Source organism: Stegodyphus dumicola, chromosome 8, assembly GCF_044657685.1.
Source record: "Stegodyphus dumicola isolate Sdum_Otavi_A_Nest chromosome 8, ASM4465768v1".
NCBI classification, from domain to species: Eukaryota; Metazoa; Arthropoda; class Arachnida; order Araneae; family Eresidae; genus Stegodyphus; species Stegodyphus dumicola.
This window is the reverse complement of record NC_140775.1, coordinates 133,412,967-133,428,499: the sequence shown is the minus strand read 5'-3', so window position 1 is coordinate 133,428,499 and position 15,533 is coordinate 133,412,967. Positions and strand designations below refer to the sequence as shown.

The window sequence follows — 15,533 nt, the reverse complement described above, 5'->3', positions numbered from 1 at the left end:
ATTTTCATTCTATAGTGTATTCCACTCTTTTCAGCTTTATTTAAAACATTATAAACTTATTTGTAAAATAAAATAACATATTTTAGTCTGAGTAGTAGACGTTAGGCAACATCTATAGGCTTTACTTCAAACTGCTCTGAAATTTAGATTGTTCTTACTACTTAATGCGCGTGTAACAACGATAAGAGGAAATGCGAATAATTTAGAAATCGTATTGTAAAACTGAAGTCAGTGCAATAACACAGCAAAGCATTAAGTTGTCAGAAGTTTCGAGTGAAAAGAATGTAACTCGCAGTTTAAAATAAACATAATATTAATTTGCATTTTCAGTTTTTCCTGCTGCAATAATTTATAATACATCTGCCCATATTTGCTTTAACGACAGTTTGGCATTCTATTAGATAACAGTACGAAAGAAATTCTGAAAATTTAGTAGATCATGACATCCCTACCTCGTTGAATCAACCAAATGTTCTAACATGCTGTCAGTATCTTCCAGAGATCTACATGGTAGTTCTTGCTACTTTACGCTCTTTCTTTTATGAGCATCTACAAGATTTTTAAGGTTAAAGAATACCTTGGTCTGATAAAGTGTAGCTTTCATCGCTTTTTCTACATACATACTTCCAATTTCAGTGGACATACAAGGTTAGGCTTTTTCCAAAACTTGCCTTACAGAAGCGGGAGAAACGAAGACACAATTAGATTTAGCTAACGAAGCGAGTAGTTGCTTTGGAGCAGACTATGATTCAATGACGTCAGACACTCCCAAAAATTTCCGATCGGGAAAAACAAACACTGTCATTCAGTAATCTTGCACGCTTCCAAGTATATTTTCTCCACACATACTTTTCAGCAAAGCTCGATGCTATTCGCTTTTATCAGCATAATCTTTCAGGGATGAGGTTTCCAACTATTAATGAGCATTCAATTTTTAACTTTATTCTAAGCCTTTACAATAAAATTCACTGCATCTACAGTTTATTCTTAAATATTGTAAGATTTTCACCCTTTGTTTTAATTCTCGAAATGGCACGCTCCATGGATAGTATTAAGTCTGTAAAGTTTCATTAGAAGCTTAACAAGAAGAAACGCTTTGCTTTACGATAGCCATTTGTTAAGTTAGCAGTCTACTAGCAAGTTATAAGGAGTTAAACAAACTGCATTACTACATTTTACGATTGTTCCTTTTTGTCCTTATTTTCTTTGTAAATGCCTTCTATAACCTTACATTTAGTTCTTTAAAATCTGAATTTTTTTTTTAAATCGGCAGTTTATTTAACTAAGAGGTACCTTAAAACACACAAGAAAAAAAAATAACAACTCGCTTAAAAGTCTTGACTCTGTGAAAAGAAAACGAGAAATAATTAAAAGTCCGGTTAAAAAAGTTCCTTAGTTCTTTATGCACTTTTTCTCCTTTGCTTTGCAGAGTATTGGTTTTCCAATATGACCAAAGATGCCGATAAGACTGAAGAAATTCTCTAACGAAGCCAGAAAAACCCATTGGTGGGGATAAGAAATTTGATAGCATCAGGACACGACGTCTGCGTAATTAAAATACTTTAATATCTCATTTTCCGGGAGCAGGCGAGAGAGCGGTGAAGTTGGGTTGGAACAAAATGAAAAAGCAAGAAAAGAGGAAAACGGGAAATGAGATAAGTATCAAGATCATTACTGACAAAAAAATAATAACTGGATAAAGTTCGGTGAGAGACTTTTTTCTCTATTTCCCTCCACCGTCGAGTTGTTATCTTTGCACGAATAAACTTCCTACAGTATTTAGAAGAATTACTTGTATTTTTGTCTCCCCGGAATTGATATTCAGTTTAGTGGAAGCAGGAAATGTCTATTGGGATTTGAACGTTTTGTGACTCGAATCTTTACAGAATTTCTTTCCTTTGATAAGTTATATCAAACTACTTCGAACATCAAACTCATATTGTAGTGCGGGAGTATAAAGGTTTAATCAAAGTATGGATTATAATTGTTTAAATATTAACAAAAAATGATAACTTCGCCAAATGTTTTATTACTGTTTTTTTCCGCTAGAAAAGAATGTTCAGCTACATATTGCATCTATAAAAGTTAAGGGCTAAGTTCGTACAAAACCAAAAGTTGTAGAAAATAACATTCTTACATTTATTCTTTAAAGTGCAATCCTTGCTATTTCTCTATAATACGTTAATACTGCTTATAAGGTATTTTATCTCTCCTTTCCGCATGCCTTCGGGGTGTAATTGGAAGCATACTCCACGCCAATTCGAGAGTCCCGGAGAGGACATTGCACATTTTTCAGGCCTTCAGCTTCAAAAAAAAAAAAAAAAAAAAAAAAAAACCAATAAGTCTACAAGCTATTTATTCGTAGAATTAGCTCATTAAATGTCTGGTCACGGTTTTCCTGACTCGCTTCAGTGCTATTAAAGTAATGATGTTTTAAGAAAGAATTCAGTTTAGTGAAAAGATATAGTCTACAGATTACTACGAAATGTGGTGAGCAATAACTGATAATTGGATACCTTTCTTTGCTTGACGTAAATGGAATTATGCCCCAGCCCATTGTCATGCAGAAGAAACTAGTTATTTGACTGAGCTTCTTCAGACCAAACGCTTTGAATGGTTTTCAAAAGTTTAATCATTACGTCTTTATAAAATGTAAAATTCATTCTCAAACAGGTAGCTTTTTTAGGTTCATAGAACGTACGAGCTGCACGCAACTCGAATCCGCCAGTGATAGCGCACACTTTGAAAATGTACTCGGGAGCAGCTGTCCAACCGGCAGCTCCCTCTTTTATTTCAAAGGCGCTGAATCTTATCTCGTGCTTTCAGTATCCTTTCAAAACTCATTACATTCCCCACGGCATCAGCGTCGGGAGGTAAGCCTTCATGTGCATCAAGAGGCTTGCGTGAGATGCAGATACAAGAAACTCATGTTTCAGGTTTTCTTACGTATCTGGAGGCCGCACACGATGCCAACTGGACACGGGCCAGCGACACGGGGCCAAACTGCTTGCAGACGCGCTGGGAAGTTTTCGATTGTCAACCTCGCCTTGAGAAGACGAGGGGGCCCTAGGGACAAGCAAACTAATACGCATCTTCTTCAGGAGGATAACCCACTCATCCATCACGAAAGAACTTCGCAAGAGAGTATGTATGAAACCGGTGGAAGACAAGTACCGACCAGAAACGATAGCCATAGCTCAACCGCACGCCAGTATTTTGTTCGTACCACAGACCTAACGTTGTGAAGGAACGGCCGGCTGCATGCCGAATACGAAATGAAACCAACGCATGTCTCCGTTGAAGAGCTCAGCGAAGCGCACAGACGAATCCGTCAGGTCTGCTTTGAAGTCGGAGTGGTAGCCAAACCCTCGAAATTTCACCAATATGGTCTTTACTCGAGATTTATATACCGTCGTTCCTGAAGTCGCCATGAAATTTCTGCAACCCAAATAGAAGAGGACTTTTTATATTCTTGGGATTATAAGCAAAATGTATGCTTCAGCATCATCAGCTACCAACTACCGACATGTAAATATTTTACTGATATCGGGAACGAGTTTAAGACAAATGATGTTTTTAATATATATGATATTTTAAATGATTTTAAAAGACTGAAAAAATTTGCCAGGAAAATAATGGAGAAGATGATAAGCTTGCATTAGGGATTTTAATTTTAATTTTGTTTTTTAGTTATGTTCTTTATGTCTGTTTGCTGAAGGTGCTGTTTCTAGCTTGCTCTGGTGCAGCCCGCAAAAACGCCATAGGGCGACGTAAAGTCTGCCAGGAGGGCCGGGCTGCGTCCCTCATATCATATGATATCATAACAACTACCACATGTTCATGATATTCCAGGCGCCAATCATACCAACTACCGACGCACCAAAGCATCAGTATTCATCTTCAATAACAATTTGTTGAAAAAATAAGCATAAACCACCGTTTTTTAGAGAAACATTTTTATTGTTCTTTGTTAAGTTTTTATCTATAATATCAAATTTCATTGAATCATAGCAAACGGTTAACTACGTAAGATATTTCATTCGTAAGCAAAAGACAGCTTAGGAAATTAAGTCTGAGATGTCATTGCAATAAATTATGTGAACTGACTGTTGCCAGGCTGGCTGGGATGTGCCGAAAATTAAATCTGCAGATTTGTAGATCCGCCATTGTAGATTCCATACATACACTCTTGTAGAATATAGATTCACCGTAGATATCTGTTATAATACCTTTTGATATAAAACATATTCTGTGGATATTACTCGAAAGCACACGAAAGTAAAAGGTCTCGCAGCTCAGGGAGAAAACATCAAAGTATATTCAATAAGTAGCATGGTCTTAAAATAAGATGATTAATTTTTATAACATAGAATTTAAATAATACAGGAAGTCTGCGTGAGCTTAAAGATGAACTGTTCTGCCTGGAAGGATCTTGGTAATCAGTAGTATAACAGGCAATATGTTTCGTATTTTTATCTTGGTTTGCATTCTGTATTGTTTGCGAAGTTTTACAAATAGTTGGCGAAAAGTTGCACTCAAGACTAGTTAATTATTCCACATGTTTCTTTAGCCTCATTAGCTTCACTATATTTTACTTTATCATAAGATAGCAACGCAGTTTTCAGCTCGAAGATGGTTCTCGGAGGGATACGGCGAGATGAAATTGCTCTTCAAAGAGCATGCCAGACATGCTGTATAGGATTAATCCATGCGGCAAATATCCTCCTTTTCCATGTAATCTTCGCCCAGCTGAGCCCTGTGTAGACGAGCGTTTTCGTGAATTAATAGGAATGCAGAACCAGCTGCGCTCTTGAAATGTAGAACTTCAGGCGCTAAGTTCTCTTCTCTATACCTCATAGTAGTTAGAGAACCTTTGTCAAACACATGCAGGGGTGTGCGGCTGTCTAACATAATGCCTTCTGAAACCAAACCATTACACCTGCACCACCGTAATGATCCTTTTCCCCGATGAAGGAGGTATGGCAGGGTGTTCCAGACTCTCTCTAGATATACGAATATGCAATGAATGAGCATCCAGGCGGAATATCACCTCGTCTGTTAAAAGCACCATGCTCCACTGAAGCTTTGCCCAAAGCTCATATTGTCTGCATCATGCTAGATGCCCTGTCTCGGGTACTGTAGTAAGTGAGACGCAAACAGCGGGTTTTCTGGCGAAGATGCCTATCTTATGAAGCCTTAGGGCAAATGTGTAATATTATGTAGTATTATGTAAATAGAATATTATGTAGACCATAAAACGTGGGTTCCATTGGCAGCATACAGCTTACGTGAGGCTATAAAGCTGTAGCAGATCTGTTTCGCCACACTAAAAGTGCAATATAGCAGTTATCTTTCATCACTGTGGATCTTAACGGACTTTGTATAGGTCTATTCGATATGGATCCAGTGTATTGAAGCTGTTTCCGCAAATTGCAGATGATACTGGGCGCTACATTGAGCTGTGTAACCCCTCGGGCTTGTGACTGCCCTTTTTGTAAACTACAGACATTCTCCATCTGATTCCGTAATCCATAGATGTGTGGCTACTCCTTTTATTTGTTAAAATTTACTCAACTCGTGCCGGAAACATTAAATGTCGTGAAGGAATACGAGCGCAAAAGTCGCCAGGAAACCCCATGCGCTTCTATCCCTTCCAGAATCACAACTCCGCAGACACGTACATCTAAACTTTTGTATTCGACTCATAATTATTCTATGGCGTAATTAGTATCTTCAATTCAATGCGTTTCTTAAAAACAGATATTAAATGCAAATTTTCTTAATTAACTCACGAGTGTGCTACTATCTGCCCCAGTTTTGAAGTAACGTATTGTACACTTGATTCAGTGCTCTTAACAATCCTGAAAGCTTTAGTAGGATACCTCTTCTATTACTTGTCGCACGCTATATATATATTGCACACGGAGTCCATAGAATAAATATGATACAAAATTAGGAAAATGGGTGATAATTGCTTTACAATTAGGAAAATGGATGATACTTGCTTTACAGTTAGGAACATGATGATATTTGCTTTACGCCTATTGACTCGTAAAGGTTTTAGTTTGAAAATGTAATTATTATTATTATCAGACATTAGATTTTATTATAAGCGTATTATTTCTAAGATAAAATGGAGGAATAACCAAATCAAATAGCATACTTAAGTTATTGAAATTAGGGTTTTATTTTACACATTTTTTATATTTTATATAAACATTCATTTTAATACCTGTAAAAAATGGTATACTCTAGTAAGAAATAATAATTTATGACAGGGAAATAGTAATTTCAAAAGATAAGTTGTCGTACATACAATAAATATGTTGAGATAATATAAGATTCATTGATGCTATCTAAAAATGTGATTTATACACCATAACTAATTTTACCTTGTATGCCCGAAATAACAGGTAAAGTTCTCTTGGCTTAGCGTCCATTGGTAGACCACTGACGAATAATGTTCGAACCTAGAAAAGAATCAAATTGTGAGCTACATAATTAGATATCACTTTGTACCACAAACGTTTTGAATACACTACTATATGCATACATACCACATACATAAAACTTATAATGTACTTATAACGTAAGTGCCAAATACATACGATACATACTATACATGAATATTTAATGGAAAACACTTTTGCCCACCAGCTGTCAATCGGTCACTGAACATTGGTAGTTCTGTCCTAGGTTCAAATCCTGTTAAATGAGATGGCTGCATGATCGTTTTCGTGGTTTTCATCATGTATAACGGGTATAAGAGTGTTCCACTTAGAAAATCCTCCACGAAGGCATCCCTCCCTTTAAGAAGATAGCCTTCAAGTGCTTTGCCATAAATAAATAAAGCAAACCAATCAGATTACTACTGTTAGCGCAAAATTCTTGTTCGAACTGTTGTTAGTATGAAATCTGATCATAAGCAAAGAGCATGAAGGAATTCTTTTTGTGTTTACAGTTAAAAAAAAGCAGACTTGAACAGATAGCAGTGTAAGTGAAGTCCAACTTGATTTTAAGTTTACTTCTGTAAATGTTGAGTAAATGCTTGAGCATAAGCACGGTTAGCAAGGAATCACTAAAGATCAAATCTGACCCTGCATTCTATAAAAAAATAAATTATTCAGATGTTTAAAGGAGAGATCTGTAGTGTACAAAATAATATTAGATGAAGAGCCATGAAAATTAGCCAGATCTTTAGGTAATATATAACTGAATTAATTAAACTGCTGTTCATTGAACTGAACGATGAGCTTTTGTTGTTTTAAGCGTCTAAATAATTACATTTAAACATCCGTTCATACTAATTATTTCCAGTGTTTCTAATAAATGATTCAAATAAAATACCTAAAATTTAACTTGTAAATAACTGTGATTTTTATTCCAAGATTTACGATGGTTTTACGTATTGATATCTTTGTTTTTTGGAATGAATTATTTCTATTAGTTGTGGACACGCTTTTATGAATAATTAGAATCGTTAAATTCAAGCTAGTTAGTAGAATGCATATTTAAAAAAAAATGTTTTCTTTTTTCCTAATATATTAGTCAAATTATTCACGCTACGTTTTAATTTCCTTCGGAAAGCGAAGGCTTGGGAAGAAGATGATATATAATCGAGCCAGTAGATTAAATTTTAAAATACCTTAAGAAATAGTTTTCTGTTAAACATATTAAAAAAAAACAGGAATAACGTGAAAAGTGTTGCGCATATTCTTGAAGTTAAATGGGGAAAAGGAAGTATTTTTTAAATTTAAAGTTGATCTGTTCTTTTTTTCTAATACACAACGAAGTTTAAAAAAATAACACCATTTAGCCACACCAAATTCCGATAAGAACACACCAGAGTGAAGGATAAATGCTCTTTAAAACGCATTAAGAAAAAAAAATGCATATATACACCAAAAAATAAAATTAAAGTCTAAAAAAATACAACGTAAATGAAATGTTTCGTTTTAATTCATTTTCGCTGGGAGAAAAAAAAATTAACGTAAAATCACGCAAGGGAGGGGATGATGATAAAAAAATCAGAATCTGGCCCCAGACTCATCTAACGCTGTTTCCAAAAAATTACTTGAATAAAATCGTTTTGGAGGCTATTACGGGGTTGCTATAGTAACCACGCTTACCTTAGTTGCCGTAGAAACCGCTCGTTGCATGGCAAACCCCGCATGATTCCTTAGAGTTTCTAAAATTTCGGGCCTTTAGTAAAAAATACGAAGATGTGTTGTTATTTCATTTCATATATTTTCTTAGAAAAACTGTCATAGAAAATTAACTTGTATCTGTTACGTAATTTTTAGACATAGCAATGATTTTACAGCATGTTTTGTTAAATATTTACGAACTGGATTATCTGTTATAATGTTTTTACTGAAAGGTTGTTAGTATAATTCAGACTTAATTTGACCTTTTGTCAACCGAAACACCTATAGCGTGCGTCTTGTTATTGTTGAAATATAAGTTTCTAATCAAAATATTAAATTGATAATTCACCAATGTCTCTAAGCACTTCCCTTTAAACAGAAAGAAAAAAAAGATTTACACTTTATAAGGAAATAAGTCAACACAATGAACATCTTTTCTGCAACATGGATTTTTTTACGGATACCACTTGCAAATGCGAATTACGCTAAATAAACCAGAATAACTATTATTTTTATAATTAATAATTATTTCCCATTCATTTAACATACGATAGATACAGCCATATGAAAAATATATATTGCACAAAACGGAAAAATATGCTACCCTAAGTATCAGTAATAACATTGTGTTCCTGCAAGAACTATCAACTTATTCATTATATTCTTATGCAGAGTCGTGACATAATTTTCGTGTGCATTCCAAGCAGACTGGCATTTTACAGCTTACGCATAAAAATAAAGTATTTCATTTTTTCTTTCAGAGGGCATAAACGGCACATTTTTCTTGATTCCAATTCAGAAAAATCTGATATCGTGGAATGTGAACTTTTATTTGCAAAATCAGCGGTAAAGTCGCTGAACACCGGTAGTTCGATCCGAGGTTCAAAACCCACGAACAGGCTGGGTGCATAGGCATTTTAGTTATTTTCTCCATGTGTAACGTGTTTCCCTTAGAAAGTCCTCCACGCAGGCATCCCTCCCCTTAGGCAGATAGCCCTCGATGCTTTTCCGTAATTACAAAAACCAAACGAAACAAAGCCATGACCATTGATTAGCCTCTGTACACTGGAACTTTTGATGAGATGTTAGAAAATGCGCAACGTGAGTTTTTGATGATATTTCTAATGGCATACCAAAAATATACAACAGAGTTGCTCGGCGCACATTTTTTAAACACCTCTAGCGATTTTAAGCATGATCAGCCTCTCCTTCGAGCACAATCAGTCTTCTTCTTCCCAGCCAAATCAGTTTTATTCAGATATACACGCCCGTGTATTTTAAGGCATTTTCTCCTTCCTTCCAGCATGCCTTCGTGGTGTAAGGGTAGCACATTCGGCGCGTATTCGAGAGGTGCAGTTTTGAGTTTCGGCGAGGGCATTGTACATTTTTCACTTCTCTTGCTTCAAAAATTCCTATTGAACATGCAGCGTAATTAAATTTCTTTCATCATTTTTATTCCAATTCTACACAAATTAAAGGTTGCTTTTATGCCTAATTAAAAATTTTGCACTGGTATGTTTCTCGTCCACTTCGATACTTCATATCAATTTAGAACTGAAGGAGGTTTGTTTGTAGATTATAAGCAAAATTATTTAACTTTCCTCAATAATTATGCTTTTTAAAAAGCTTTACGGTGCGATATTTTAGCCATAACCTTATCATTCTGCATTTTCCAATTTCTAAATACATAACAAATATCTTATATATAAATTCAAAATGAAAACTGCATTTAAACCCGTTCTATTGAAAAGATATTTTAGAGAGAAAAGGGTGAGACATGTTAGGAATCATTGTGGCTTGTTATTAATAAGCATATTTAATTATTATTAAGCAATAAGCCTCACGCCTTAAACTCTGAAGCTCCAATTCGTATTATAAATACCATTATGAAACGAAGCCACTTTCACCTCTTGACATAATCTTTAACAAATTTTGCCTTTAGGAATAATTAATAATTTGCCATAAGTAATAACACGAAATAAATTTTACAGATTTAAGACAGTAGCTATTTATTTCGATAACTAAATTTATGAATGATTAAATGTGAGGTAATTTAAGTTAGTAGATATGAAGGGATTATTATTATTATTATTATTATTATTATTATTATTATTTTTTTGTATGGTTGCTCCAGTACAATTTTCTGTAATATACATTCAGTCTAATGTCGGAGGTTTCTAACATGTAACTAAATAACTTTTATTAATTTAAGTGAGACCTCAACGTATTACTTATCAACACTTTACATATCTTAATGGTGATATTTATTAAAATTCTTAAGTTTATTGTTATGGGATAACAAAAGTTTCTAAACGTTTATCATATCTGCCAATTTAGCAACGAATGATTGATTGAATATCACAACAAAAAACGAGTAAATTAAATTAATTATTCTGACAAAACACATTATGCTGCCTGACTAAGAGAAAGGATGCTTTCATACAGGACTTTTGAAGAAAAACTAGCTCATATTTTCGTTACTCAAAGAGAAAACTCTGAAAACACCCATGCAGTCAGCCCGCTCGAGAGGATTCAAACCTTAGCAAAATCATCAGTGATGATTTGTATTATTCATTCTGTAATTTGCGAGGGAGGGAGAGAACCTGAAATTCAAGAATATTTCTAATTTAGTAATTTTAATTAATTTAATTTCAAAGATTTAAAATAATTTAAACTGCATCAGACTAAAAAAGAGCTGTTTTTTGGTCAGAGATTTTTCTCTTAATTTTTAAATAAATAGTGATGCGCTGTAAACATTTGAGTAAATAAATTTTACATGCTATAAGACCTACCTTTTGTATCAACATCTTGTGATGAATGCTTACTTCAAATAATGATAAGCATACATTATAAATTCATCAAAATATAAATTAAGAAAACATTAATATTGCATAAACTTAAGAACCTGTGTAAAGTTTCAAAAGATACGAACTAAGATTAATTAATTAACTTGTAATTTTACTATTTAATGGTATAAAGGAAGCATAGCAGGATCGAGTATTTATTTCTATGAATATTAATGAAAAAAAAGCAATATTAATAACGCAGTTAAGCCTAATGAAAATACGTATGAAACATTTATTCTGCCGCTGTTAAAACAACACACTGGGTTAAAAATAATGGGCAGACAAATACCTATTTAAGTATAAAACAGTAGCGTTAATATACTATAAATACATTCCGAGAGCGTTTTTATGCACGCAACACCCACCAAAGAGAGACTCATTTGTCTAAATATGCATATTTTTCCCCTTTAGTAAGCGGGGGAATACACCACCACCTAAACACTTCATTACTGTCGCAGACAAAAGCCATTTCCCCACTGGGGATAAATAAATGAATCTTATCCGAACGTAGGGAAATTACTTTCTTTACGGCATTTAAAACTCTTTAAGAAGAAACGAACTCTTTTAAGCGGAGAACTCCTCTACCAACAAACTGCGAACCAGGATAAAGTTGGCTGAAACAAAAATAAAATCCTTTTTTAAAAGATTTGGGTGACTTTTTTCATTACCCATAGCTGTAGGGATCTCGTAAATAGTGCATCTGCATGTAACATTCAGTTACCGTTAATGCTAAGGTATTGTGTACTCTGCAATCATGCAGTTATAATGGTAAAGTAAGAAGCTTTAGTTAGATTTTTAATTAAAACCTTTCAATGTTTTTTTCCAAGGATTAAGCTGTTTCTCCCTATTTCTTAAGCTCACCAGCGGCCGAACGGTAAAGTCGCTAAACACTGGTAGTTAAGTCCGAGGTTTAAATCCCACGAACGGACTGGCTGAATGGGCTTTTGTGATTTTTCCCATATGTATCGTGTATAAGAGATAGTTTGCCTTGAAAGTCGTCTATGAAGGCATTTCTTCCCTTAGGCAGATAGCCGTCGTATGCTTTGCCGTAATCAATCGAACCAGACCAAACCCTCAACCTTAAATAAAATATTAGTATTTCTAAAAATGAAGTATAATTTAATGATGATAAAAAGATTTATAACTATATTAGTCATAAAAAGTTAATAATGTAAAAGGGAAAAGTTACAATCTGATCATGATATCCAAATATCATCAATACTTGAATATACCTGTAATATTAGTACATCCTGGTGAAAACATGAGGTCTCTGATTCTTTTCGAGGTCTAAATTATTTTGTTTTCATTTCAGGCGCTGTAAAATTGAATGACCCAAAGTGGAGCGCGGACTAACACATGATGGAGGACAATGAGCCACTTTTTGAATTTGATCAACTAGGTTTCGCTCATTCTTCCCATTCACTCTTTAAGTGTAGAAAATATTTGAAGAGCTAAAACATTCCTACTATACATCGACTTACAGGACTACGAAACTTGGATATATTCTAAATTAAATGGAGTTTCATTTATACTAATTAAATATATTATTAAAAAATATAATAAATATTTTTTATTTGTTTACAGTTTCATTTCCTGCATTAAAACCGCTTAGTCTGCAAAGCAAATGCGCTGTAAATAAGAGCCATAGATATAGTAATAATAAATAAAGATTATAAGGATAAATTAAAGATTTTTATGCTTCGTGGAATGGCAATACTCTGAGAACTGATCATGCTCGAAGTCTTGTAGAAGTGAAACAAAACATCATATGATCCGACCAACGGTAAAATTGATTAAGCGAATAAAGGATTTATTTATGAGCGTATGTAACATTATGTAACGGAACGAAGTATAACGGTTTAAAATTTTTGGAAAGACCTGGTTAGGGACATTTCTAACTTCAAAAAGAATGATAAAGAAATCATAAAAGGACAGAAAATATCGACCAAATAATAACAATTAAATATGCATTATTTTATCAGCTAATAATTTATATTAATTAATGAAACAGAAATTGTAAATAAATATTCCTAAATATATGAGGAATAAAATCTTCATAAACGCTAATCTATCCATACATTAGGAGCCATTAATATAGACCATCTTCTGCTTTGAAGCATGTTCAGGCCATCAAGTTTATATATATAAGGCCTTCTTAAACGCAAGCTTTTAAGCACCATTAAAAATAGATACCTTAAAAAACGCATGCTTATCAGACTTTCCTGTACTGGAATCAATACGCATCTCTGTACGCATACTGATATGCATTTGTGCACGGAAACATATAACTTTGCTGATTTAAATACTCATCAATGCAATAATTAGTAATTAATTTTAGTATAATAATTTAATATTTATGCATATATCTCTCCGAAATTTGAACTTGGAAGGAAAATTTTATGAAACTCTGGTTTTCTTTCACATAGACGTGAAAAAATAAAATACGTATTTTGAAGTATAAATTAAAATTTCATAGGGCAAACTTAAATTATTACATTATCTTATCAATGTTAACAGAAATATCCAAAAATAATTCTAATTTGCACCAGATATGAAAAAAGGTTATTAATACAAATTTTAGAACACGAGTGCCCAAAACTGAATAACCTTTCGAAAGATGAAAAGGAAGCAAAAGCAAACATCCAAAAATAAATCATTTTTAAGAAGAACATTATTGCACATCTGTTGCTTCTTAATGAAGCTCAGCGAAATAAAATTAATAGAACCCAGCGATGAAAAGGAAAAAGAACTAAGGCTAATAAATAAATACGAAAAATAGAAAACAAATTCAATATACTAGGTCTCGGTATTAAAAAAGAAATGTTAAAATATTCTATCGAAAAACAATAACTCGAAAAACAAGTCATACAAACATATATACAAAAAAATAAGGGAATTCCTTTGTTCTATGAATTAAGAAGAAGAAGCCGATTTCTCTTTGGAAAACGCAGAAAGAAAGAAGAAGTATAACATCTAGATTTTCCATTTTGCTTTAACTTAAATTATGAATAAGCTCCAAAATGAGATTTTTCCCTTTTGAAAAGAATGAAAATGGAAAAAAAGATGAAATAAATAAAATTCTTAAACTAGGAAGGAGGAAAAAGAGAGTTTCCAAGAATATTATCTCAGTTGAATTTTTTGGCGTGGTTAGAATTTTTTCCCCCTCGGAAAGAATCTTTGTCTACGCACGAAAGGTTAAAGAAAATGTTTGTTAGAAGAAAAATGTTTGTTTTTGAAGATGGTTTTGCACTTTGATGTCAATGCTATTTGTATATTTTTGAAAGAAATACCAACTTATGTAAGCAGAATGAAATTTTAAAAACCTGAATATTTTGTATATCAAAACAGTAACTTTTTATCTCTGCTTTGGGAGATTTTATTATTTCATTAACCAGTTCAACTTTTAATTTACCTTCCTACCTGATGTTGCTCATTTCACACTTTCTACCTGGAAGTATTCAAAAGAAATAATAAGTAAAGACGCAACAGTATAATTTATTTCTCGGTGTAGTTAACTGTTACATTAGAGTCTGTGTTTCTCAACCTGTTCTGAAGAGCTTAGGGAACGCTCTGTGAAATTTTCAGGAGATAAGTAATGAGAGATTTAAATTCACTTAGTTATGATAAGCAGCTTAGTTACACTAGACTTACTGTTTTTGCTAAGTGGTTTCTCATTTTTAACTGAGTTAAAAAGAACAGGAATGAACTAGATGTTGAAAATGTCTTGCGACTTAACAGTTGCAATTGTTTCCTCTCCATTGATGAACTGTGCAAATGTAAGCAACGTAATCATCTAGTTGATTAAACTAGAAAATAAGAAGAAAAATAACTTAAAATGGCGCAACTTCTGTGCAAAACTTGCAAAACTGCAATATATTTTCTTAAAGAATGTCATATCATAGACATCCAACATAGTGTTCTCTATTTTCACGCTTTTCTTGCCCTAAATTATAGGTTGTGAAGAAATTTCCGACTGCTATTATTATTTTTTTCTTTTTATATGTGCTTATCGTTAAGAAATTCGGCAAAAAATAGCAATTTCTAACACTGGAATACTACAGCGTAATATGAAGTGTGCTAAAATATTCAGTAGAATCATAATTTTATACATACATTTATACACAATCATAATTTATACATGCTGCATCTTTAAGAAGAGACATATACGGCTTCGCCAGTTGAAGTGATAGTTATTTCTATAACTATTTCATACGTTATTTAATATACATACGTAGAAGTATTTTATACGTTTAAACGCAATAGAAGTAACGTTATAGAAAATGTTATTTCTATTTCTATAATGTTCTCTATCTTTGCACAACATTATAATTTTGACATACATGGCTAATTGTTAATTTATACAGTATAAGGTATTCCTTTTATCTATAAAACATAATATGGTGAATCGTTATGCAGGTTTTCATTAAATGCTATGGTGGTGGTGTCAGCTAATAGATTTGAATGCGCGATAGTCTCCTTCGGGAAGCATCAACCCATGGGCCTTGATTGGTAGGCGAAGACCTTCGCGTTATTACAAGGT

At 33.3% G+C, this 15,533-nt stretch overlaps 1 protein-coding gene across 4 annotated transcripts in view; it reads right to left on the bottom strand.

The window, feature by feature from the left end:
- Positions 1 to 15,533, bottom strand: part of LOC118203072 (protein couch potato-like) — a 580,191-nt gene that overhangs the window by 105,065 nt on the left and 459,593 nt on the right. For all 4 annotated transcript variants that reach the window (XM_085822450.1, XM_085822452.1, XM_085822451.1 and 1 more), the window contains exon 2: positions 6,393 to 6,470. In XM_085822450.1, coding sequence (XP_085678576.1) covers positions 6,393 to 6,470 — 78 coding nt within the window. The remainder of the gene's footprint in view (positions 1 to 6,392; positions 6,471 to 15,533) is intronic.